This window comes from Ambystoma mexicanum, chromosome 8, assembly GCF_040938575.1.
Source record: "Ambystoma mexicanum isolate Mex_15411 chromosome 8, UKY_AmexF1_1, whole genome shotgun sequence".
NCBI lineage: Eukaryota > Metazoa > Chordata > Amphibia > Caudata > Ambystomatidae > Ambystoma > Ambystoma mexicanum.
Window position 1 is genome coordinate 583,262,897 of NC_090929.1, and position 27,972 is coordinate 583,290,868.

The 27,972-nt window shown below is 44.4% G+C and overlaps 1 protein-coding gene across 8 annotated transcripts in view; it reads right to left on the reverse strand.

The window, feature by feature from the left end:
- Positions 1–27,972, reverse strand: part of CHD5 (chromodomain helicase DNA binding protein 5) — a 2,731,226-nt gene that overhangs the window by 1,674,174 nt on the left and 1,029,080 nt on the right. For all 8 annotated transcript variants that reach the window (XM_069610277.1, XM_069610279.1, XM_069610280.1 and 5 more), the window contains one exon: positions 9,886–10,086. In XM_069610277.1, the coding sequence (XP_069466378.1) occupies positions 9,886–10,086 (201 nt within the window). The remainder of the gene's footprint in view (positions 1–9,885; positions 10,087–27,972) is intronic.

Here is a 27,972-nt window from a genome sequence, read left to right on the forward strand (position 1 = left end):
ACCTCCCCTAAAGGGCAGCTACTGATCGCTCTGCGTAAACCACACAAAGCAGTATCAGCACCGACCTTAGCACGTTGGGTCCGGTGGACGCTAGCTCAAGCAGGGATACACACCAAGCATTTCGGAGCCCACTCAGTTAAAGGAGCCATGGCCTCTAAAGCATTTCAGGCAGGAGTTCGCCTAGAAGATATCATGAGTGTCATGACCGCAGCCTCCAAGGAGTCAGATTTAGCCCAACTGCCTCGGAAGCTGGGTCACAACTTCATTTTCAGGCACCCATCGGCTCCCATAGGGGCCTTATGGACCTTGTCCTGGCGCCATTGGCGCCAGGCTCATAAGGGGACCCAGTCCCGGCACAGGACGTGCCGGGCTCATGATGTAAGGAATGGTGCTTGGGTGGACCTACCGGCTGCAGACCATGCTGCTCACTCACCTGCAGGATGAAATCCTCATCCATCCATGGCTGGAACTACTTTACCTTCTGGGTGTGGCCAGCACCACTCCCTGGGACTGGATACTGGAACTATTCTGGAAGCTGGGACTTCTTACCTGGGCGAGGCTGCTGTGGAAGGAGACACCTAAGCACTCCAGTAGGACTATTTAAACCACACCCGATCAGAGCAACGTGCTTCGCGTTATTCTGCAATAGCAGCAAGACGCTCACCGTGTCAGCTCCAGAGAATCTTCAGCTTCTGCATCTAGGGAAGAGAAATCCGTAATCTTACCTTCTGAAATACCATCTTCGTCTTCTGCAGCATCTGAGAAGGGAAAAGAACACCAGGTTTGCACGAGATAAAAACCAGCGCAGCTCTTACCCAATCCATCGGTGCATCTCAAGCCACGGGCTGCAGCTTTCCATTTTTTCGGCACCCTGTGGAAGCAAGGACATTGGTTAGTAACCATCGTGAAACTTTCCCTACCTGCGCTGCATTCTTCTTGCCTCCGCCGACGCTGCTACTCGCATCTGCAAAACAAAAGGACATCATTAAGAAATACAAACTCCATCCATACGCACGTGTTTTGGGCAGCTCTCATCTATCTCAATCCTCGGCGCATTCCTCGACATCTATTTTTCCACCCAGCTGCTTCTGCAACCTGAAAAAGGAAAAGAGACATTAAGAAGTGCTTTAAACTTCGAATTGACATTTTCTACTTACTTGCCTGCAATACCTTCGCCATTCCATCGCTCTCCGGACCTCCATTTTCAAGCAACCGCCGTTCGTGCTGCTAACGACGGCCTAGCTTCAAATCTTCATCCTCTGCAACCAAGAGGCTGGACAATTAACCAGTGAAGAAACTGGCTTCGGCGCCCCTGCACAGACGCAGGATGGAGAGCTCTGCTTTCACCTATATAAGGTGAGCACGTTTAGCCTACAAACTACTTGGGGAGTACCAGGAAGGGGAGTCAGCTTGCCCAGTCAGGCTTATATATCCTATTAACCCCTTGTTCTCCTAATTGCAGACATCTCACCCTTCAGATCAAGATCTCAGTGAGGAGAGGGCCTTTCCAGTGTGGCATTCGAGGCCCGCGCGTGACCCTAGAAGACTCCGAGAACCCCCAGCTGGGACCTGCGCCTCCGAGGGATTCAGGTGAGCGTTACAGAACGCGAAGCCTACCGCAATATTCCCACCCAGGCGCAATGGAAACCTCGGACACAGATCAACTGGCTCAATTGCTTGGGGAACTAAGGGCAGAAGTACACGCATCTCGCCAGGAAACAAACGCTTTACGAAGGGAGTTGATCCTTGCCAAGGAACGGACTGATGATCTGGCCAGACAGTTGCTACAGGCTCAAGCGGGACAGACGCCACTGCCTCCCTATGGAGGGGGCGGCCCTCCTACAACCTCAAGTAATCCGGTGCAAATTAATCTGCCAGGGAATGTGCCTTTGGCCCCGCCCGAACGTTTTTCCGGTGAACCAAAGCGATATGCAGTATTCATCAATCAATGCCGCTTGCACTTTCTGTGTAGACCCACCGCATTCCCAACGGACCAAGCCAAGGTAGCGTTTGTACTTTCCTATCTTAGCGGTAGTGCTGCAGACTGGTCCATTCCTCTCGTGACACAGGATGACCCGCTCCTCTATAACTTTCAAGACTTTCAGACAAGTATGGAAAAGTTGTTCGCAAGACATTCGCAGGGGCAGGCCTTGGACAATGAACTCCTGTCACTCAGACAAGGTAATCAGGATCTCCTGGCTTACATAGCGTCCTTTAATAGACTGGTGGTTGAGACCAGGTGGCCTGAAGATAAGAGAATCACGCTCTTCTACAGAGGTCTACGTGGGGAACTTAAAGACGTTTTAGCTCAGGTGGTGAATCCGCCGCAAGACTGTTCAGATTATATCGACCTAGTGGTCCAACTAGATCATCGGCTACAGAACAGGAAGACCGATCGATCCAGATTTGAAACCCGGGTACTTTCAAGACCTCAGAGCTCCGCTAAAGGGAATGACTCCGTGGAACCAATGCAAATAGGAGTAGTAAAAGGACCATTAACCCAGAAAAAACGGGAAAGAAGAAGGCAATTACAGCTGTGCCTATACTGTGGGAATTCTGGACATTTCCTTCGTGATTGCTCAGTGAAACCGGTCAAGAAGACCGTAGGAGCTTCTGATAAAACTGCTGAGAAACTGGAATCGGGAAACGACCTCGCCCGACAAGCGTAGAGGTCCGCTTGCCGAGCGTTAGAACCAGTTCTTTGACCTCGCATTTGGTAATGCCCATGGTCCTCATATGTCCCAATAGACCAGATCGCATGCATGCTATCAAAGTATACATCGATAGCGGAGCAATCGGTAATTATGTGGACCACGACTTGGCTACCAGGATGGATCTTCCCCTACGTCCCAAAATGGTAAAGGACGTAATCACTACAGTGGATGGTACTGAAATAGCTTCCGGACCAGTTTCTCATACCACCATGGAGGTAACGTTGTTATGTCAAGGCGGACATCGGGAGAAGATCGTGTTTGATGTAATCAAGGCCCCGCAGTTTCAGGTGATTCTGGGAATGCCTTGGTTGGAAAAACACAATCCTCAGATAAACTGGCGAGCCAAGGTGATTCGGTTTCCAGAATGCGCTTCAACCTGTTATCCTCAGCCCGAAATCAAGCTAGCAGCCATCACTTCCGAGAACCCCCGATTACCTCTAGAATACCAAGAGTTCAGCAACGTCTTTCAGAAAGATCAAGCCAACACCCTGCCTCCACATCGGTCATATTACTGCCAGATAGACCTGATACCTGGGTCCACCCCTCCGTGCAGTAGAATATATGCCCTCACCGAACCAGAAAATCTCCATCTCAGGCAATACTTGGACCAGTACTTGGCTAACGGATTCATCCGCCCCTCGAAATCCCCGGCTTCCTCAGCTTTGTTCTTCGTCCCGAAAAAGGAAGGTGACCTAAGAACGTGTATCGATTATTGCGCCCTGAACCTGATTACAGTCAAAAACCGATACCCGTTGCCCTTGATTCCTGAATTATTGGACCAGGTAAAAGGCGCCTGCATATACACAAAGTTAGACCTCAGAGGAGCTTACCATTTGGTACGCATTAAGGAGGGCGACGAATGGAAGACGGCCTTTCGCACTAAATATGGATTATTTGAGTATCAAGTAATGCCCTTCGGACTATGTAACGCACCGGCCGCTTTCCAGTTTTTCATGAATGATGTCCTCAGAGAACTTATTGATGTGTGCGTAGTCGTTTATATTGACGACATTCTGGTATACTCAGCCTCAGAATCTGATCATCGTAGACACGTCACAGCGGTTTTACAGAGACTTCGCCAACACCGCTTGTTTGCTAAACTGGAGAAGTGCACCTTTCACGCAAAAGAAGTGGAATTTTTAGGGTTCATCTTATCACCCAACGGAGTTCACATGGACTCAAGAAAAGTGGATGCTATCACCAAATGGCCTTCCCCAACTTCCGTGAAAGGTGTGCAGAGCATGCTGGGCTTCGCTAATTTTTACCGAAGGTTCATTCCTGAATTCTCTCGGGTAGTCCAACCTATCACGGCTCTTCTGAACAAGAATAAAAAATTCGAGTGGACTCCAGAAGCCGAACAAGCCTTCCGAGAATTAAAAGCTAAATTTATCTCTGCTCCAGTCTTAAGGCATCCCCGTCCAGAACTTCCCTACATCGTCGAGACAGATGCTTCCAGTCTTGCAATGGGGGCGGTGCTGTCACAAAGAGACCCCGAAACGCACCAGTTACACCCTGTAGCCTTTTGGTCTCGCAAATTTTCGGCTCCTGAAATCAACTACACAATTACGGACAAAGAACTCTTGGCAATTAAATCCGCCTTTAAGGCCTGGCGGCATTATCTTTTGGGAGCCCGGCACACAGTAACTGTAATCACTGATCACCGTAACCTCCAGTACCTGAAGTCAGCTAAAGCTCAATCTTCAAGGCAACTACGCTGGGCTTTAATCTTCGCAGAATTCGATTTTGTAATCACATTTCGACCAGGCGTTAGGAACGGAAAAGCAGACGCCCTTTCCCGGATAGGGGTAGACGAACTTACAGCTAATCCGGAGCCGGTGCCAATAATTCCTGAACAAAAGATACTAGGAGTAATCAACACATCATCCCTCGAAGAGATTAAAGCAAGGGTCAATCAACTCATAACTCCCGAAGATTCATCGAATTGGCAATTGAAAGGAAAGGATTTTACAATAGATCAGAACCTACTGTATTTCCAAGGAAGACTATTCTTACCCTGCGCTGACTTACAAAAACAGGTCATCACCTGCTACCATGATTCTCTAATGGAAGGACATCCTGGAGTTGCCAAAACCTCAGAGAAAATTAAAAGGCATTTTTGGTGGCCATCTTGGAGGAAAGATGTTAAGGAGTTTGTGGCTTCTTGTGGTATATGCGCACAAAACAAGAGTCAGAAGGAAAAACCAGCAGGATTATTACGTCCAATAGACATTCCACCAGGCCCTTGGCACACGCTCTCGATGGATTTTATCACGGATTTACCCCCTTGCTCCGGATACAACACAATTCTAGTGATCGTGGACCTTTTTTCAAAGATGGCTCATTTTATCCCATTGAAGGGTTTACCTACAGCTTCCATTCTAGCCCGAGAATTTCTTGAAAACATTGTCCGGTTGCACGGTTTCCCTTCAGTACTAATCTCTGACTGAGGGAGCCAATTCATTTCCCATTTTTGGCGGAGTTGTTGTCGTTTAGCACAGATTGATGTACGACTTTCCACCAGTCATCATCCTCAAACCGATGGGCAGACTGAGAGAACTAAACAAACTTTAGAACAATATCTGCGCTGCAAGTTGCATCAATCCGAGGGTACTTGGAAGGATGTCCTTTGGATTGCTGAATACGCTTACAATAATTCAATTCATTCTGGGACAGGAAAAACCCCTTTTTTCCTGCTGTATGGAAGTCATCCTCGAACCTCAAATCTGGACCCACCTCAAGCTCTCGGAACACCTGCTGTTGACCATCTGCATTCGACGATAACTCAAGCATTTAAAGAAGCCACAGCTCATCTTCAACGAGCTAAAGAATCATACAAAAAAGGAGCAGACCAACATCGAAAAGAGGCTCCTCAATATCAAAAAGGAGATCAAGTCTGGCTGTCCACTAAACATTTATCTTTAAAAGGGCCACGCACCTTCAACCCAAGATATTTAGGACCCTACTCGATCACGGCCGTGATTAACCCAGTGGCTGTCAAACTAGAATTACCTACTCGAATGAAGATACATGCTGTCTTCCATGTTTCTCTCCTGAAACCTGTGCAACCCGGAACCCGTTTGACTAAACCTCCTGAGCCAATCCAAGTTGACAGAGAACACGAATTTGAAATTCGAGACATCCTGGACTCCAAAATTTCCAAATCAAGACTATACTACCTGATTGATTGGAAGGGATATGGACCCCAGGAGAGATCTTGGGAACCCTCAGAATATGTACATGCACCTAGTTTAGTCCGAAAATTTCATCTGGCTTTTCCCAACAAGCCAAAACCGCCGGAAAAGACAAGCTTGGGAGGGGCCTTGAGGGGGGGTACTGTCATGACCGCAGCCTCCAAGGAGTCAGATTTAGCCCAACTGCCTCGGAAGCTGGGTCACAACTTCATTTTCAGGCACCCATCGGCTCCCATAGGGGCCTTATGGACCTTGTCCTGGCGCCATTGGCGCCAGGCTCATAAGGGGACCCAGTCCCGGCACAGGACGTGCCGGGCTCATGATGTAAGGAATGGTGCTTGGGTGGACCTACCGGCTGCAGACCATGCTGCTCACTCACCTGCAGGATGAAATCCTCATCCATCCATGGCTGGAACTACTTTACCTTCTGGGTGTGGCCAGCACCACTCCCTGGGACTGGATACTGGAACTATTCTGGAAGCTGGGACTTCTTACCTGGGCGAGGCTGCTGTGGAAGGAGACACCTAAGCACTCCAGTAGGACTATTTAAACCACGCCTGATCAGAGCAACGTGCTTCGCGTTATTCTGCAATAGCAGCAAGACGCTCACTGTGTCAGCTCCAGAGAATCTTCAACTTCTGCATCTAGGGAAGAGAAATCCGTAATCTTACCTTCTGAAATACCATCTTCGTCTTCTGCAGCATCTGAGAAGGGAAAAGAACACCAGGTTTGCACGAGATAAAAACCAGCGCAGCTCTTACCCAATCCATCGGTGCATCTCAAGCCACGGGCTGCAGCTTTCCATTTTTTTGGCACCCTGTGGAAGCAAGGACATTGGTTAGTAACCATCGTGAAACTTTCCCTACCTGCGCTGCATTCTTCTCGCCTCCGCCGACGCTGCTCCTCGCATCTGCAAAACAAAAGGACATCATTAAGAAATACAAACTCCATCCATACGCACGTGTTTTGGGCAGCTCTCATCTATCTCAATCCTCGGCGCATTCCTCGACATCTATTTTTCCACCCAGCTGCTTCTGCAACCTGAAAAAGGAAAAGAGACATTAAGAAGTGCTTTAAACTTCGAATTGACATTTTCTACTTACTTGCCTGCAATACCTTCGCCATTCCATCGCTCTCCGGACCTCCATATTCAAGCAACCGCCGTTCGTGCTGCTAACGACGGCCTAGCTTCAAATCTTCATCCTCTGCAACCAAGAGGCTGGACAATTAACCAGTGAAGTAACTGGCTTCGGCGCCCCTGCACAGACGCAGGATGGAGAGCTCCGCTTTCACCTATATAAGGTGAGCACGTTTAGCCTACGAACTACTTGGGGAGTACCAGGAAGGGGAGTCAGCTTGCCCAGTCAGGCTTATATATCCTATTAACCCCTTGCTCTCCTAATTGCAGACACCTCACCCTTCAGATCAAGATCTCAGTGAGGAGAGGGCCTTTCCAGGGTGGCATTCGAGGCCTGCGCGTGACCCTAGAAGACTCCGAGAACCCCCAGCCCAGACCTGCGCCTCCGAGGGATTCAGGTGAGCGTTACAATGAGGATGGCAGACTGGGCTAGTGAATCAGTTTTCAAACAATTCTACCTAAAGCCAGTAGATCAGCCGGCATCTATTGTGGTAAGCTTTAAACAAGCATAATGGGAGCCTTCCAGTCTTGACATAGAATAAAGATTTTCCATAATAACTTACTAGAAAGTCTTTATTCTATTAAAGACTCGGAGGCGAGCATTATTCCACCCGGCGAGAAAATAACAACATGTTACCTGATGTTAATTAAAGATGTAATGAAAAGATTAATGTTCTGAAATTTACAAGTACCCTATCGGAATAACTCCAAGATTTTCTTCCACCCTGATAAGGGATCTAGGATTGTCATATACAAGAGACTAAAATTTTCCTTTTTCTTGACAGTGCCTGCAGACAAGTCCGCCTGATCTCGGCCCGACACAAGTTTTTCTTCTTCAAGTTAGCTACAATTATCTCCTACTATGGACAGCCAAGTTCACAGCCCAGAAAGAGGAAGTGTCATCATGTTTGGGACTGTTTATGCAAGGGATCTGAACTACTATTGGTGGACTAGGTCACGTGTTGATGGCCTCAAAATGAACTGGAGCCAAGCTCCCTGGGAAATGTAGTTTTCTTCAGAGACTTACCTTTATGTTAAGATATTACTGTTATATTACTGTTACATTGCTATGTTTATTATATATATTTGGTGCACCTGTTTTCTGCACATTACTCATGGGACACTCACTTTCGGTGCACAAATATCTTGCTGCTGAGCTCTTTTCTTTATTGTCGAATAAAAGAAAGAGAAGCATAATGCTCGCCTCCGAGTCTTTAATAGAATTAAGACTTTCTAGTAAGTTATTATGGAAAATCTTTATTCTTTGGTGGTAAGGTAAGATGTGTGCAGATACTTTATGTGCGTCTAAAATATAAACTTGTGGGTCCTTTCTGTAAAACCCTTCAAAGTATCCATGATTTCTGATAGTCTTCCTCCACCCCCTACCAGTAGTGTAGACACATGTACAGTCTAAGGTGCCCAAGACCCAAACAAAGAAAGAGGAGTCACTTGGTGATGGAAAAGGACGGGCTAGATGGTGAGAGGAATATTTTATTAGCATGTTTACTTCTAATCAGAGTTAAATACATCCTTTATGGGGAATAACTACTCAGTTAAATTATCATTCATATGTGTATTTGTGATCTTATACAATGCTATGGTATAAGACATATTTGTGTAGATCGCCTCTACCCTTTTCGCAACCTTCTGGCACTTAATGGGTGGAAAAACCTATTTAAATTCCATATTTATTTAGACATGATCATAGTTTGCATAGAGCAACAGAACAGAGAAACACAAAACGATAATCAAAGAAGTCTAAACATTACTACTAATACATGTATATCGCTGACTTTCAATTAAAAGAAAACATAGCAAGGATACAATTTCTAAGAGAATTACATCAATTACAATACCACTGGATGGAGAGTGCATGGGTGGAGCTCTTGCCTCAAACATGGAGAAAGCTTGCATTTTGCTAGTTCTAATCCCGGAGTGGCTGACTGCGACCTTCAGCATTCTGAGGTCAATAAACCAAGTATCATTACATTGAGTAATAGTAACAGTGAAAATTCCAGTGCTCAGAAGCTGGAAATGTGATGTAAAGACTTATATACAACCCTGTTCTTGTTATCGTTAAAATGGTATAATTGAAAAAGAAAATGTCCTAAAAGCATTGTATAATAGGTTTACAGAGTTACTCACTTTGTTTACGGAATGGAATGATAATGAGTAAACTAGAGTATTTTCAATGTTTTCCAGACATTTAACAAGGCTCAAATCAGGCTCAATAAAACCATAAATCGGTTCCACAACATAAGGACATAACTTCCCTGTTTCCTGCTCTTCTCTTGTTAGACCTTTGGTACAGTGTCTCAAGTCTGAGAATATCAGTAGTATAGCACTACAAACTGAGATAATGACCCGCTCTCAAGTTACGACCCAAGGCGTAGCCAAGGGACATAAGTTGGGAAAACATGATTATTCCCAATTATAATGACCCCTCTCAGGGTATATAATGCTTTTATCACTTTTGGAGTACAGATGTCTTGAATGCAGTAAATACCAGTAGGCATTGGCTGCATTCCGAACATTCTGATCATTTTAGAAGAGGTAAATAATGACTTCCATATGTTAATACTTGTTAAAGGTTCTGCCCATGACACCTTTAATTAACTGGGCTTCCCTGCCCCAAGCCCTTAAAAATAAAACAATCCATCTTAAAGACAATGCCTGCCTTTAAAGCAGTCTATGCAAGATTTGATGGTTTAGTTAGAACATGACTCTTCGCCTTAATGCATGTGGTCTTGCTTGCCAGAACAGTTTAACTATGCATATGAATTTGCGACTCTAATTCTGTGCTATCAAAGATACTTCACACTTGCTTGGATGTTTGTCTTACTTTCATCCTGAACACCTTCTTCCCACTCTTGATGGCATTATCCTCAAATGAGAACTCGTTCTCCCGGATCACTGCGCGGCTCTCCTTATCTCCAGTGTATGTGACAACGTAGAATTCCGGGGCCCACATCTCGAATTCTCGCTCCCAGTTTATGATCGTAGAGAGAGGAGCACTGACCAGGTATGGACCCTTTGAGTGACCCTATTTAGGAAGATCAGAAATTAAGAGTGTGATACTACAGTGCTGTACAGAGGCTGAGCATTTACACCTATTTTGAGCAAATAGTTAATTTCGTAAAAAAGCCTAAAGACAAACACAATTAGTGGGATTGGCATTAATCCCTTGTCTGAATGACTATAGTTGGATCACAAACATTCGAAGGCGATCAACTAATGTGAAGTGACAAGGAGTCGTAATATTAGTTTCTGTGGCACTACTTTGTAAAGAACGGATTTTAATTTGGAATTTGCATTTATTGAGGTTCTGGTGTTTTGATAAGAAACACATTCATAGGTACAAACAGTAGATTGGGCAATTCTGTGAGTGGGTGCCATGTGTTGATAAGAAAAAGGTAGAACATGACGTGAGATCAAAACAGACAGACAAGAATACAGGAAGGGAATATTTACATGGGGATGTCAGTGTAACTGAAGTGATGGTAAGGGTGAGACGGTTCAAGAGGGGTGTGAAAATATGGCCAGATAGTTTTGTGGGCCCTATCAATGTGGAGAAGCTGGAGCTTGAGGCCGTCCTAAATGCACAGATGGTGGTGGTGTTAATGAGTTGAGGAGGTAAGGCGTGCAAGCAGTATGACAAAAGGGGCCAATCACCCACTCTAGCAACAAAGTGTTGGATATTATTCATGGGCATCAAGCTCAACCTAGATATCCGGGGCACATCACCACATTTTGCTGCCATCAGGGGCCACGAGAATGAAAATGTTTAGGCTAGTGCATAGCATTTGGTTGCTGTAATTTATAGTGTGGATCAATACAGCTGTTTTGAGCAGGCAATTTCATATTATCATAAAGTGCACAGAAGCCTCAGAATGCAAACTAAAATGCTCTAAACAGACGTGTGTACATTATGCATTAATGCAATTTTGGTGAAACAATAAGCGCTTCATTCACAACGTTCATATAACAATATTAGCAACAAACAAACAAATAAAATTGATTATCTCAATAAATAAGCACAAAAGGCACCTGTGCAAAATGCGTCATAGGGCCTCATTACACGGTAGGCGGAGAAGCATGGCGCAATTAGCGCCATGGTTCATGCCGGTAAAATACCGGCACCGCCTTGGTGGAAAGGGGAATTACCGCCCCATTCCAAGGTTGGTGGGGCGGTAATTCCGCCTTCCACCATTGCCCTTCCCCATTCCCATTTTTGCCCCATAGGGCATAATGGTAATGGGGAAGGCGCTAATTACGGCACCGCAAATTGCGGTACCGTAATTAGCTCCCTGGGTCCCTTTGCGGGTTGGTTTTTAACGCCTGCAAAAAGCAGGCGTTAAAATCCCCAACCCGTAAAGGGACCTCGTAGTAAGGCGGTAAGGATTTACCGGTACCGGTAAAATACCTGTACCGGTAAACCCTTACCGCCTACCGTGTAATGAGGCCCAAAGTGTGATATTATCATTCATAGTTTATTCCGACACATGTCATAAAAGGTTAATAAAAACACATAGAATATTATCATGAAATACATAATAAACCTAATTGATGAACCCTCAATAAACAATGTTACATATATATAAAATCAATTTAAAAAGCATAAGTAAGTTCAGCAGGAATCCACAGAGACACCAGCCTCTGCCAGATATGTTATGAAGGAGTCTATGCCATCCACAATTACCACAAATGTATGTTTGTCTTTCTCTGGGCACCAGTTACACAAATGTGTCCATTTGCTTGTGTACTGTGATCTCATGGACCCTTTTCTAGCAGCCCTGATGATTTACATATGTTTTTTGGACAGTGGCGTAGACTAGGTGCTCAGGGACAAGGCTGCTAAGGAAAGAGATTGTGGTTTGGGTGTGTAGAACCATTGCTTCCTGCTGATGTAGAAGGTTTGGGCAACTATCCAGTGGCCAGGGAGGTTGGCATCTGAGATTCTGAAGGTCAGAAAATTAGAATAATTTCGTACAGTTTGGCGCAATCAAATTCATGTGACAATTGTTTGTTTCAATTTTTGCAGTCCTTTTGTAAGTCATGGAAGGGGTGGTTACGCAAAGAATGTCTGGCCATTCCAGTGGAGGATGAAGGCATACCGAAGATAGTCAGCGGCATTCCCTCTTCAGGATCCCTATATGTTGCATTTAATGTTTTTGGTTGTTGCAAACAAGTCTAGTATGTGTCCTCTGGCTCAGGGTGTATGTCCTTACGTTGTACTCCCCGGGCAAGTGAGACGCTATTGGCGAGATGGTATGTTCTAGGCATCAGGCCCAAACCTCCATGGCCAGAAGACACAGGTGGCAGGCTTTTGTGACCAATTGAGTGTTTAGGTCGAACATCATTATGGTGTTGTCTGTGTATATCAACACTCGGTGACCAGTCAGGGTTGGTATGAAGGCTTTAAGTGGCAGGAAAATGGCTTTTAGCTCCAAATAGTTTACATGCTGAAGTTGCTGTTCTGGACTCGATAAGTCGTGAACCTCCCAACGGTCCAAGACTGCTTACTAGCCCGCTGGGGTGCACGTCTGTGGACAGTGTCCAGGTACGCAGACAGGGGGTAGAAAGGCTCCCCTATATTGAGGTTTTTCTCCTCCTTCCAGCAATGAAGCTCCTAATGTAGGGGTAATGGTATTGGAATCAATTCTGTTCTTGTCTAGATCTCCTGTGACCACTGAGATGACAGGTCAGCAAAATCAATCTCAAGTGCAACTTTGCATTTGGGACCACTAGATCGCACAAGGTGATGAAACTTTGCAGCTGGCAACTATGAGCTTCTTAGAAAACCCTGGCAGATCAAATGTATACATATCAGCCGTTTGCCAAGGGGAAACCCCTCCCTTGTGCACAATCACAGTATATTCCCATATATCGTAGTCTCTGTCTTGAAATATGTATTGAATTTTCCATTTTCATAGTGAGGCCCAATGTATAAGATAGACAATGTGGTTTACACAGTCATTCACCTGCAAGAGGGGTGGCACTGAGTGCTAGCTAGTTGTCCAAATATAAGTAGGCATGCATCCCTTGAAGATGCAGTGCAGTTGGATATAGAGGTGTCCATGACATTGGTGAAAACCCTCAATGCCGACTTTAGTCAGAAGAGGAGTACTTTTCACTGAACCTTGAATAGAGAATCAAAGGTACTTTTGGTGTGGTTTTCATGTTGGCATGCATATGTAAGCATCTTTTAGACTGAGGGTGCACAGCCAATCCAGAGATGATCTGCCTTGGAGTGACCATTTTGAACTTTTCATTCTAGAAAAATGCGTTGAAGCTGGACAGATCGAAGAGGGTCCTCCAGCTCACGTGTCCTCCTTCGGAAGGGCAAAAAATGGAGAGAAACAGCCCTGCAATGGAATTTCCAATCAAATCTGTTTTATCACGTCCACCCTCATTAACCTTTGCAGGCCCTCCATAACATACAATGAAAATTGTTTTGGGAGGGGAGGAATTTTGGGAGGGGAGGAGGATTCAGAAACCATGTCTCACTGCTGACAAAGTTCAGGGGTCCAGTGTTATTTCCCTCCAAGATGAAATGTGGCGGGAGACCCGAAGGCCTACTGGCAAGGAATGCAACTGGGCCATGTTAACGTCAAACCTTTGGCATATCCATCTGGCTTGGGGTTGTGATTGAGAACCCTTTTACAGGTAATTGGTTTTTTTTGCCTGCGGGTCAGAACTCTGGCCTCTCCTGTTCCTTCTCTGGGTGAGTGCAGGAAATCTCTGAAGCCACTAGAAATGTAGCTTGAGTTAGGGGCAGCTCTGGAGATTGCTGAAAGGCTTATTAGTATCTCATCGGGGGTTGAGTGTAAAGGGGTGAAGCCATTGAAAGGCGCAGCACTACCTTTTTCCTGTACTTGGGATAAAACCTTTGTGCTTCAGAGCCATTCACCTCTCCTTAGGTCCAGTTCTAAGCACATCCCCCTTGCAGCTATGTCTACATGACCTGCGGCTGACTAAGCATATCATGCGTGACTATTCTTGCCTCCCGCAGACCAGCTTGAAACTGATCATTTAAGTGGTCTTCCATTTTGTGCCCAAATATGTTGTTGTAGGCAACGAGGATTGCATATGAGTTGGCATGTCGTATATGTAGTGCACTGCTTTAGTATGCCCTTTTCCCTATAGTGTCCATTGCCCTTTCTTCTCTTCTTGAGGGTGTTAACAAGGTTTCTGAAGAAGCAGTAGAAGGCAGTTTTCTCTGCATCACCTACTGTAAAGTGGGTAGGTGGGTATGCCAGGTTGTCCTGCTGTAGTGGTACCCCCATTCCATCTCTTTTTTCATCAGTATCTCTAAAACTCCAGTTTCTGTAGGTGGGTCATCAGGAAGAGGGAGCTCTAACATCTCAATTTTAATCAACATCCAATCATGAGTTGTACAAGTAGATGGCATCTGTTCATGTTTATCATCATCAACACCATCAGTTTGTTGCCCAGGGTCTGAAGGAGTGGTGGTCTGCAGAAAAGGTGGTCTGCACTGTGAAACCTGTGATGGGCCAGTGGTCATGAAGCCACCGGAGTACCGGGGGGCTGTGGTGCCAACTGATTGCACAGTGATGGTTGTTGCCACTGAACTTGGGGAAGGCATGGTCTCCTTGAAAAAACTTGTCATATTTGTACCAGTGAGGAAATGTTTAAATCTGTTAATGAGGGACCAGATAGGGTTCTCTGCCCTGCATCTGATGCACAGGTTGGTTACTGTGGAAGTCCCTGCGTGCTTTCCCACTCCCCCGTGCATGGGTGTCCAGAAGGGCACAAGCATGAATGACTCCTCATCGGAGCCGTGCAATCTATTTTATTTATTTATTTATTGCATTTGGTTATGCGCCCAAAACCCTAGGGTATCATGGCGTAGGTTACAAGGATATTTGCTTATTTACAAGGTACAGGAATACTTACAAGAATAGCTTAGGTTGCAGGGAGAATTTACAAATTCAACATGTTACACAAATACTTACATAAGTGTCATATAAAGGTACAGACATCGTTACTTGGTTACTGCCTCGGACTGTGGTTACTTAGATGCAAGGGAGGCTCCCTTTGATTAGAATTTTTTAAAAAGCCAAGTCTTTAGTAACTTTTTGAATTGGAGGAGGGAGGGCTTGTTGCAGATATTGGGTGTAGGGAGTTCCAGATTCTGGGGTTTGCTACAGGGAAGCTGGAGTTACCTGATCTGGTGTTCTTGAACTGGGGGGTGAGCATAAGAGTGTTAGCATTAGAGCGGCGTGTTCTAGTGGTGGATTTGCATGTGATGCACTGGTTGAGGTAAGAAGGTGCCTGTTGGGTGAGGCATTTGTGTGTGGTTGTGAGCGTTTTATGTAATACTCGCCTGGACGGGAAGCCAGTGGTCCTCTCTTCTGTATTGGGATATGTGTTCCCTCTTGTTAATGCCTAGTGCGGCTCTTAGGGCCTTGTTCTGTAGAAGTTGCAATTTGTTAAGGTTTTTCTTTGCGGTACCTAATAAGAGGATGTTGCAATAGTCAATGTTTGCTAGTATAAGGGCCTTTGCTAGCATGATACAGTTTTGAGGCGTGAGAAAGGGTCGGCTGAGTGTGATGAGTTTGGCAGTGTATGAGGTGGAGGATGCGAGGGCGTTGACGATAGTGACGCTGGAGTAAAGGTAGACCCCTAAGGTTTTGACTTGATGTGAGATGGTGATGGGGGTGCCATCTATGTTTATAGCAGTGTAATCGGGAGTAATTTGCTAAGGCGGGCAGGGGCGCCTACTAATAGGATCTCTGTTTTTTCTCCGTTAAGGCATAAACTGTTGGTTGCCATCCAGTTATGGATAATGGAGTAGATTTTGTTTATACTGATGGTATCGTGTTCGATATTTCCTGAGATGGGGATGAGTATCTGCGTATCATCTGCAAAGTTGGTATAAATTACTTCCATAGCGTTGAGGGCTTTGAACAATAATTTGGTATAGGCATTGTAGAATGTGGGGGATAGGCACGAGCCTTGAGGCACGCCCAGAGGTACTGGGATGGGGTCGGCCTTTTCATTGCTGACGGCTACTCTAGATGTGCGGTCTGAAAAGAATGATTTGACCCAAGATGTTGCTTCATTGGAGAAGTGAAGTTGTTGGCTAGGGTTAGGCATAGTTTACTGTGATCCACTAAATGAAAAGCCACCGACAGATCCAATAGTAGAAGGATGCATATTTTTACCTGAGTCTCTGATGGCATCCATTTGGTCTTTTAGGTCCAATAGTACTGTCTCTGTGCTATGTCTAGGGCAGAAGCCTGATTGTCTGCCTCTAAGTAGGTGGTTTTTTTCAAGGTGGGATTGGACTTGGGTGTAGGCGATTTTGTCAATGACTTTGAGAAGAAAGGGAACTGTGATGATAGGCCGGTAATTGGTGGGGATAGTGGGGTCTAGGGTAGGTTTCTTGAAGAGGGGTGTGACCCAGGCTTCTTTGATGCTGGCGCGGATGTGGTTAGTGCTGAATGAGGTATTGATGAAGTTGGTGATGGTGTGCGCTAGTACAAGGGCACAGTATTTGACTAATTTGGCAGGGAAGCTATCTCCTTCACAATTGGAAGGTTTGAGGGAGGCTATTGTTTTGAGTACCTGTGAGTTAGTTACTGGTGAAAAGTGGAATTGGGGTGTGTTAGAAGAGGTGTCTACTGAGTCAGTGGTGGAGGTCTCCACTGTCTGTGCTAGTAGTTTTCTTTGTAGGGTGATTTTATTTTAAAGCCTGTTTATTTTGGATGCTGGTGCGACCTGAATAGTGGTGCACCATGATTTGCTTACGATAACAGGGTTGGGGGAAGGATGGGTGTTTCAAGTTCTCTGATAATTGTTAATAGTTCTTTGCTATCAGAGGCAGCATTTGTGATGCGTTGGTTGAGGTAATTTGCTTTGTGGGAGATCACTGCGAGTGTTTAGGTTTTGGAGATATCAGTGAGTTTTTTCTTGGTTTCACTGTAGGGGTTTTATCCTGAATAGATGTTCAAGGGATCTTTTCTTTCTTCGTAGTTCAATGAGTTCATCATTGAACCAGTTGTTGCTGCGTTTAGGTTTGGGTGTCTTGCTTCTGAAAGGGGCTACTTCGTCTATCGTGGATTTTAAGCAAGTGTGGTAGTGTGCTGAAATTATGTCTGGGTCAGCAGTGATGGGAGGCTGTGTTTTCAGAGAATTGATGACAATGGGCATCAGATTTTCCAGAGTGAGTTTACGTGTGTTTCTCATTAGTATGGAAAGAGAGGGGGTAGTAGTGAGTGCCGGGCTTGTGGTTAAGGCTATGTTAAATTGTATTAACAGGTGATCAGTCCAAGATATGTTTAAGATATCTTCTAGTGTGGCTGCTGTGTTCACTGTGAGAATCCAGTCTAGGATTCTTCCTTTTGAATGGGTAGGAGCGTTGACTATTTGGGTAAATTGGATATCTAGGAAGGCATTGTGTAGGGTCGTGGCTTTGCGATCTGTCGTGTCATTAAAGCCCAGATTAATGTCTCCTAGGAGTATGAGCTTAGTTTTGGGTTTGAGAATGGAGCTGATAAGCAGTGGTAGGCGTGAGTCTGGGTTGTTTGTAGAGCTGGGGGCTGGGGGATCTGTACACTATCAGGAAATTGGTGCCAATCAACATGGGGCTCAAAGTTATGAGGATGCATAGTCGCAAGCAGAGCAATAAGTATGGTATCCAACTGTCTTGTCGCAGGGGCCATCCCTGGAAGTGGCCCAGAAGTCACAGCTTCCTCTGCGGAAAACATTTTGTTCAGAATAAACAGGTTTACTGTCATTGAAGCCTTGATGTCCTCAAACAGTGTTTGGGAGCACTCCATTTGTGGAATGAGAAAGAAACCTTGAGTCCCTACTCATATATTTTTAAGCACTTATTCACTTAAAAAGGTTTACTATTTAAACATCTTACTTTCATCCACTATCTGCCATTACGGTTCGATAACACAAGAATACTTGTTTAAAGCAGTGGGCTCATTATTATCACAGTACACTGTCTTCATTTCTTAATCCTGCAAAAGTGAAAGGCTAAGTTGATTCTCCATGGCAGGTGATTAGCTATCTTAACAACATCAAAATGTAATATTCTGGTAGATCAGTTAGAAAATGTTGTGCTCAGTCAATCCTACAGAGAAGTGTGAAGGCATCAAGAAGAAGGACACAGACAACAGATTCAAAATTCAAACAATCTAACTTGCCCTATGCTAAGGTGGGATTTCCCTACCTAAATAAAATCAAGGAACGTCTAAGTCAAAGGGCCTCATTACACGGTAGGCGGTAAGGGTTTACAGGTACCGGTAAACCCTTACCGCCTTACTATGAGGTCCCTTTCCGGGACCCGACCTTAACGGCTGGTTTTACCAGCCGTTAAGGAACGGGCCCGCAAAAGGACCTTGCTGCTAATTACGGTACCGCAATTTGCGGTACCGTAATTAGCGCCTTCCCCATTCCCATTGAGCCCTATGGGGGTAAAAATGGGAATGGGGAACTGCCTTGGTGAATGGGGAATTACCGCCCCCGCTCACCTTGGAGTAGGGCAGTAATTCTGCCATTCACCAAGGCGGACACGGTAAAATACCGGCAGCAACCATGGCGCTAATAGTGCCATGGTTACCGCCTACCGTGTAATGAGGCCCAAAAAGTTCAACTTGGGAATCTGTCTGTGTCCGAAATCTATGCTTCCTCTCAGAACTAATCTGTACAATGTGTAGGGGTTTCACCAATCAAAGTACCAGTGTTAAAAAATAAAGGCTTGTGCTTCTTCCTCTCCAGATGATCTCAGGGTTCCCTTCCCCAAGATTAACACAGTTAAACAGTTTCAACATAAAGGGCCTTGAGTTATCTTTCCTCAAGTTCAATATAGTTCCACAACGATGGTCTTGGGGTTCCCTTCCCCAAGTTCAATACAGTTCTGCACAATGGTCTTTGAGCGCCCTTCCCCAAGACTCTGATGCATCAACATATATTTGGTAGTTTCAAAATATTTAAACAAATTCCTGGTGAACTTATCACTCCTTCTAGATTCTTACTTCACCATTTCTTTAGTTATTTCAAATGAACTCAAAATACGATAATCCATCAGTTTGAAATAACATTGCGAGTGTCAAAAACCCTTCCTTTCAGGACAAATGCTTCACTCGCGTATTCTCTTTCACTTTGAAACAATTCTTTCTCCTTGAAAACAATTGTAGAACATAGGATCGCCACTTTGTAGCAGAGCATGGCAGTTTCAAACCAAGTCAATGGGCCTCATTACGACCCAGGCGGTCCGGAAATAACGGTGGCGGTAAACCCGCCGCCACCGTTGTTTCCGGACCGCCTGAGTCCGACCCCTGCAGGCCGGAGGTGATGTTCCTGCCAGGTCTGACCTGGCGGGTTTAACACCTCCCGCATGCAGGCGGACGAGGAAACACCGGCAGCATTACGAGATGCTGCCGGTGTTTCCATGATCCCCATTTCCATCGAGTCCCATAGGACTCAATGGGAATGGGGATTTACACCATTCCGCCTCCGTGATTCCCGGAAAACCGGGGTTGTAATGCCCCGGTAATTCCGGGAATCACGGAGGCGGAATGGTAATACGAGTCCGGCGTTAACCAGGCAGTTTTACCGCCTCGGTTAACACCGGACTCGTAATGAGGCCCAATGTGTTTCTGCACTCTTTCGACAATGTTCCCTCGTTTAACTGAAGGCACGCAACCATTTCAGCATATGATACTTTTCAGTAATGCGAATTCAAGTTACCAGAGACTTTCAAAAATGTTCTCTTTCCTTACTTGGAGACAAGCAACCACTCTGGTACTGCCTTCTTTAATATTCTTACAATATGCCTTTAACTTTAAGTAACATATTTAGTCTTGGCTTGTAGGGCTCTTCAATTAGTTTAACTCATTCGCAAGTGAGTTTCACAGCGTTTAGAGTGTTCGACAATGCTCTTTTAGTTACTGTTGCAGCTAGGGTTCACGCTTGCGAGCAAAGCAGTTCTGTGTCCTTTTCCCAGCTGACACTCACCGGCTTATGCTCCTGCTTCTGCAACAGCGCTCGGCTCTGCATGATGCATCTGGGCCCTCTGCTCACAAGAGTTTCTGCTCTGCCCCTCAGGCACTCCTTGACACATGTTATTCCTGGAGGCAACGAGCAGTCCTGTTCGACCTTTCTGGGAACGCCTCTGCCTGCACAGCTTCCCGCTGCACCATCGTTAGGCAAGGGACTCTGAGCTTTACTGCAATTCTCAAAACTCAGCCTCACACGGCCCTCAGTTTCGGTGTGCTCTCCCTTCCATGGAGCTGGGCAGCATGTCTCCTTCTCCTGCTTTGGATTACAATCCCTCTTCTACTTCAAACCCAACTCTCTCTTTCTGCTGGTTTTCTCCCTTTTGTACACCTGTAGCAGCTTAACAGGTTGCATGTGTGAGTTGATTATTATTGTTTCCTGACTAACATTAAAGGGACATGCATGACCCTGGTAGTACTCTGTAGGTCTCTTCCTCGTCCCAGTACTAGAGTGGTGAAAGTGTGTGTTGTTCATTACTCTCTGTCTCCTCTTCCTCTTCTCAGTACTGTAGTATGTTGAATGGGGCAAACAGAGGGGAGCTGGCTTATAACAGCCCATGAAGATGGGGGAAGGTTTGAGTTGATCACTAACAGGAAAAGGGGGATACCATGTCTCAACCAAGGGCAACCCATTCCCAGTCCCCAGGTACCCTCCACTGAGGTGATCCTCCCTCACTTCTCTGCCCCCATGGTCGGGATCCAACAGCAATGACCTGTGCCTGGCCCCCTGCACGGAGGTTCCCAGGGGAATAGGTCTGAGGATACTCTCAGGTTTCTCACAGAAGCCACAACCTTCCATCACAGTTGTTTTGCTGTTAATATACTATTATTTATTATTGGTAGTTGCTCAAATGCCACACAAAAGGGCACCTCTGTTTCTTGTGTACATGGTCACACTTTCCAGAGTTTCTGGTTTAGATATCCCTACCATTCATATCTTAATTTCTAGGACTCCTGACATTTTCCAGTGTCTACATATTTGTTTGGCTAGAATGATAGCGTGTGTAACCCACTGGTGTTTGTCTTCTGTCCTGATAAGTAGTTGAACAGAACTATCATTATAGCCTTTTTTGATATTGTAGCCAGACACCAGCCAGATTTTATACAAGTTCTCATTCCATCCATCTGTACAAATTGGCAATTCAAGGCTGGATAAATAAGAATTCCCTGAGTATCTTTTCACATCCAACTACAGTCTGAGTCAAAGCTTTGTAGCGTGTTTATTTGTGCCAGTGTTCAATATAAGCAGACACAAATATGTTGTTGTATCAGTCGTCCCTGCATGTTCATGTATATTTTAGGGATGTGTTCTTGGGTTTGACCCATCTCTCCTTTATTTTCAAGGATTATTTCCCAGTTAAGTCTACTACCTCTTTGAGAAGGCCTTCATGGCAGTGCTTTGTCTTGTAGCAGTCCATTAACATGCTTATTGCACTTATATTTCCCTCACACTCAGGACATTGCTTTCCTCAGCTGGCTCCCTCCTATGGAACAGCCCCCCCCCCGCCTCTGCGCCTTGAGCAGGACTTTCTTACATTTCGGAAGCTCCTCAAGACCTTCCTCTTCAACTCCTCCTTCCCTTCTTCTCTTCTCTGCTAATCCCACAGTTGTTGTGATTGGTGTCAGAGGCCCTAATGCATCCTCTGAGCCTCTGACCTCCCACACCCAATCGGCCCAGCTCCTGTCTTCCCTCAGCAGTTACCTTGGCATACCCTCCGCCGTGGAGGATCGCACTTACTCCTAATGTGGCCCTTGGCCATGTAGCACTCAACAACCCAAGCACTTCATCTGTGTCTCACCCATGAGCCTGAACTCCATAGCACTTACTGCCTCTGCCCTTTTCCTTGCTGCACTTTCACGTTCTCAATACTCACAAGGCATAGTAGTTTCGCCATTCCTCCTTTTCCCTCCACTGCCCGCATTTATTTTGTTATGTAATGTATTTCAGTCCCTTGCCGCCCCCCCGTCCTGTGGACGCTTTGAAACAGTATTTTCCTTGCTGTATAAGCACCTAACAAGCATATAATAAATAAATAAATAAATAAATAAATAAGGACATTTTCCAACGGAGTCGCTAAGGGGTTATACCCCAGATCTCCCAACGAAAAACATTGTCTATTGTCCTTATCAATATGAGATAAGTTAATAATGTTGTGGTTGGCAAATGAAAATGATTGTGTAGTCTATTGAACGATGCAATTTTTTCAGCATCCGTTATTTGATGTTTCAGGAGAACAGAAGGTGGCTCATTCATCTTTCACATTTAAATGGTCCATTATTGTTTAAAATTGTGTTTCAGCAATGTTCAGTCGTGAAAGCTTTTCTGATCTTTTAATGTTGTTTGCATTGTATTGATATTGTTCAACACTCCTGTCCTTCAGTTAAGTTACCTACAAGAATATGTACACTGGCCAGACTGGCAGGGAGCAAATTAGTGTGCCATGTCTGTCTAGTGTGAACTTTCTGTCTTACATCCTCCAAGAAAGATAACGGTTTAGAGAAGGTTGAAGCTGAATGATACTTCCTAATGCATAGCATCTCAAATCCTCCTTTTCTGTGTCAACTTTCTTTATTGAAAGCATTGATTTTTTAACAAATATTTTCAGTTTTAGAATAGTAGTACATTGTTATGTTTATGTTGATTGCAGTCTGCAGAGTGCTCGGGTAAGCCCAACATTCATGAGACCACCGGAAAAAGGCAGATGCGCAATGGTGCAACGTGCTTCCAACGGGCAGAATGCAGAGACAGCAGATGAGAAAAAGGACCAAGTACAATAGGTGTCATGGGGGATGTGTGGATGGGAGCTGGATGGGAGGGGTGGGAGTGGATGTGTCTGTGGGGGACCACAGAGCAGGACGGGAAGTGTGAACCATAGAGGAGAATGAGTGAGCCAGAGAGTGCGACCTTGAATCCTTGAATAGGACGACTTCCGGAATGCGGCCTTCAAAAACGTTGGTGTTATTATGTAAGTGTATCCCCTAATCCATTTACTTTTTGGAATCTAAAGAATCTTAGTAAATAGCAACAATTTGATAAAGTTCACTTTTGCCCATAGATTTATTTTTTAAGCAGTCCACCTCTCAATGTCTCAAGGGAGCATGTCAAAAAGTGTGTCTATGTTCTGTTAGGCCTCTTCTTTTCAGGTTTTATGACATGAATCCTTTTCTCCCCATGTGAAGGGCCATTGAGCTTCATCCGCTCCATCTACACTCAGATTCATGGGCAACAGTCTGGAATTTTCCCAATTCACCCTGTAGCCAGCAATCTTACAGAAGTGCTCTTTTAGCCTCTTTGTCGGTGGTATGGTCCGGTTTAGTGGCAACTAGTACCATGTCATCTGCATACGAAAAAGTGACATTCTTCTTTCCCAATTTGAAAGCCTCAAAATGGTTTTCTTTCTCTTAGCACATCATCTCACATTTCAATTGAAATACTGACAAGCGGGGGTAAGAGAGGACATGCTTGCTTTGTGCTTTTTGTTCTGATGTGATTAGAACATCGACTATTTCCCAATCTGTGGCTTGAATCCCAAATGTAAGAATGATCGAGATCATTCCAGTTCTCATTGTTAGATGTTTTTCTACCTCAAAAAAAAGGGCAACAAACTGATGATGTTTTCTCCCTGCATAATCTAAGATGTCGGCTTCACATCTTTTGTTATTGTTTCCATGACAAGAGTTAATCAACCGCATTTGAACTTCACTTAAAAGCTTTGTTATGACACCATTTAGCCTCAAATCCCAGCAGCGATGCCTGTCTAGTTTTGCAATCCACATCTCTTGGATCTGCCTTTTGATATCATAGAATATTGCCCCTCTTGTAAAACTTACATGGGAAGCCATCAGTTCATAGAGACTTTCAATTCCTCACTCCTTCAAATGCTACCCTAATCTTTCGCCTCTTTATGGACTATCCTGCCTCTTCATCTTTATCTAACTTTGATAATGGTCAGGAACAATTTGATTTTCTCTTTGCGCCTCTATTTTTCATGTGTAAAAGGTAGCATAATATTAATTGAACACAGTACCTAGTTCCTAGTATGCAATGTTTACTGCTCCACTTTCGTTTTTGACAACCTTCACTAGATTCATTGAGAGCACTTGCTTTGGCCGATAGGCAAGTCAAGTGCCACATTCTTCTTCTAGTCTCAGTATTTCATTCATAGTCAGAACAGAGTGAGCTCTGCTTTAGCAGTGTAGTGCTAGTTAATGAAATATTCTAGTGTCTAAATCTTAACCAGCTTGCTTCTGTCCTTGGCATTCATTACATTCTGTACATTCCTATTGTTCCCTTGTGTCCGCTTGGAAGAGTATTGAATCATTGATGTCTTTATGATCATTATTGCATGCATTAAGCATATCCTTCTCCTTTCGGTCTGTTGGGGAGAAGAGGATGTTGTACTTCTGTAACATCAATTGATCACCTTGACCTATTCTAGAAATTTGCTGAACTGCATCTATTCTATGCTTTTAAGACATTAGTTTTTGTTGGTCTCTGTGTCAGCCTCTCCTGATTAACAGGCTTAAATTATGCACTGTACATATCCCTTTCACTGGAGAGGATTTTGCTTAGGAGATGGAGTTTTCCCCGGTAGAGTTACTCATTTCCATAGTTAAATATTCATAGCATTCCCTTATTGATTTATAAATTGTGCCACAAATGATCTTCTTTGGGTGGGCTTCAGGTGCTTCATACCCTTTTGGGAGTAGTCAAGATGATAACACTATGTCTCAGAATACTTTTCTCTATCACTTTACCCATTTTTGATCATCCATCATATTATGCTATTAAGATGCCTGTGCATTGAGAACTGAACATGTTCCCAACAAGAAAAAGAAGAGACATGTGCTCCATCATTCCTACCCTGAGAGCCCAGGGATGGTCCCTGGAGCCTAACAGAATTATGCACATCAAAGCCATGCTATCCTCGCATGGAGACCCTGAGGCTGCCAGAGTATATATTGTTCAGTATTACAAACATTTTAACGTTATGCTGAACGTTGTGAAAATGAAATGAGCATCAAGCTCAGTGTGCATTACGTACTTACAGATTCAAGCAAATAACCCTTTTATCACACACATATTTGTCAAATATGAAGATGTGCAGTCCTTTTTATGTTGCCGAAATGTTCTTTCATTATACAAAGTAGGATTGTACCCTCACTGATGTTGTTTGCCCCTTCTCCTTTCTCATAGAGACATTTCGAAAAAAGTATAGTACGAGTATACAGAATCTCGATCTTGGAGTGATAACCTTCTATCCGAACATGATCTGTACAGTTATTCTAGGTTTTGATAATGTGCTTAAACGAAGTGTAACTTTATTATTATGACTAAAATATATACCGTAATTGATCATTAGAAATGACCGTTGTAATATTTTAAAAAGAGCGGTGGGGGCAGATTGTTTTAATAAAAATAACTAAATAATTAAAAGGCTCGACTGGTGGATGATGGGTGGTAAATATTTCCTTTACAGATGGACCTTCATAATGATAAATATGAGGGTGTCCCCGCCCATCACCCAATGATGTAATGTCACCATGCTCCTTAGATTTTCTTTTTAAAGCAGAATTTCATTAGACCACCCCATCCCATATTGACTTGGCCTACACTTGTTCTGACTCTTGCAAGCACGCACAGTGGTCGAGAGGACTACAGACCCTGTCCAACAAGGGGTAACGGGGCCAAAGACAGTCAGCTAAGCTTAGCAGTCAGATCCAGTTTGAACTGGCAAGAACAATGAATGACCCATAACCTACTGGAATTTGCCTAGGAGGCAGCGTTCCAATGGCCCTCAGCTGCGGTGGAAAGACCAGAGGTTAACATAGGGGCAGAGGTGCAATGCCCCTTGGTTGGGGGCCCACAGATGGGAAAATGTTGCATTGCATAATATCCGGAATCAAACATTAACGACGGACTAACATATTCTGGAATGGAGCTATTGTTTTGGCGGTAGGTGGAAAAAATATGCCAGAAGGCCTAGAAGTGATTTTCAAGACTTTTCATCAGTCAGGGTACCAGTGACCTATAAAGATAAGGGGCCCGCAGGATGGGGTAGGTCAATTAGGTGGGTTCCCGATTAAGCACAGGTTGCTGTTTTCTTCACCTGCTAGCCAATGAATAAATCAGCCCTGTTTGCCATCACCCAAATGTAATGTGTGAGCCTGGTTTTTCCAACAGAGCCAGTTAGTCCCAAAAAATAATGTCCTTTTTTAAAATAGCTGATTATGCAGAAAAACACACCCCTTCCACACCTCAATATATCTGCTTTTGTTTCCTCTGGTTGTGCATCTGTCAGCAATGGCTGGGGTAACTCTAGCAAATGCACACCTGTCAAGATGACTCTCGTCCACATAGAAAGTAACTGTGGTATAGAGTGTGACGGAGAGGGACAGATAACAGCGAGAAAGAAAGTTCAGACAGAGTGATAGAGTCAGAGAGAGAGAGAGAGAGAGAGAGAGATTGCTAGATCAGTGTATGATATGAGAGAGTGTGCTAGATCATTGTATGATATGCCAGGCACAGGTAGATTGGTGTATGATACGGTGGATACAGATATTTTTATTTTATTTGCTTTGTATAGCCTATATTATCTCAAATATCATATGTTTTTCTTTGAGGATTTACCCACTCTAATAGAAATGTAGGCAGATAGTCATCTGCCTATTTCAGCTGTGTCAGACCGACGGCCAGATCGCAACACACTCTGTGTGCTTAATGTGCAAATGTGCATTGCTGTAGCAACCCTCCAGTAGCTCCTTGTTCTGATACAGATGTTTCTACAATCAGGTCCTAGGAGCACCACTTCCAGAGCCTTACTCACTTTCTCTAAACTTGTGGTACAGGTAGAACAGAGCAGCAAACATCACCTCGCTTAGATAGGAAGTTAGAATAGTTAATCAACAGGTATCGGCTGCAATTTTCTCTAGGCCTAATGCAAAGCAAACAAGCCTCCATTAGCTTGTCATTGTTTATCTGAATGTCTCTTCATTCAGGTCTTGAGAGTGTCACCTCCACCCCTTTGATCACTTCCTCAGTGCTCATAGTACAGCCAGAGCTGGGCCTCCCACATCCTCCTATCCAGGAAGAAAGGAAGGATAAATTAGCAGCAGGTAACAGCCCCCTTTTCTCAAGGCTTTTCAGCAACCTTTTAGCTCCATGATGTTGAAGCTCGATATTCTGGCTTCCTTAAAGAGAGATTAACTAATATATTCTAATTTCAATAAATTAATAATATTTTTGTCACCATATAGCATTTGAGCGTTAGGATCGGCAGATATAAATTATGTACAAATACATAAGGAATCCAGAATTCAGTGCAATGGTGTGGGATCAATAGAACAGCGTACACACTGAAATTATAGTCCAACTCATTTATTTTCAAAAGAACACCAGTTCAGGCTCAGTTAAACATCTGTAGGTACTACAACTCGAAATTCCTCTGCAATACTCCTAGTGTCAAGACGGTGAACTGATTAGGAGAAAATGCCTAGCTAAAGGATTTCTTATCTAAGTCGGGTTTTTCCATATTCCGGTTTTCCCTATGAATGTACACAATCCCAGTGATATAGCCCTCAGCTTGCTGTTTGGTCAACTCCCAGTTTTATGAATATATCACCCAGCACACCTCTTCACAGTCCCAGGAACACAGTGCCCAGCCCACTTCTTGTCATGCAGGTCACCTTCTGCAGGCTTTTGCTGAGATGCATGCACATACTTACCATCAAGTACTTCCTACTCCCCCTTGCATTAAGGTATACCATTGCTACACAATTGCTTAATTAAGGATACTCCCATCCCCTTCAAACCAATTAAGTGAAATCAGTCAAAAGTTGAAGAATCTTGTCAATTTGTGAACGATTTACAAAATTAAGGTAGAGTACATAGTAGA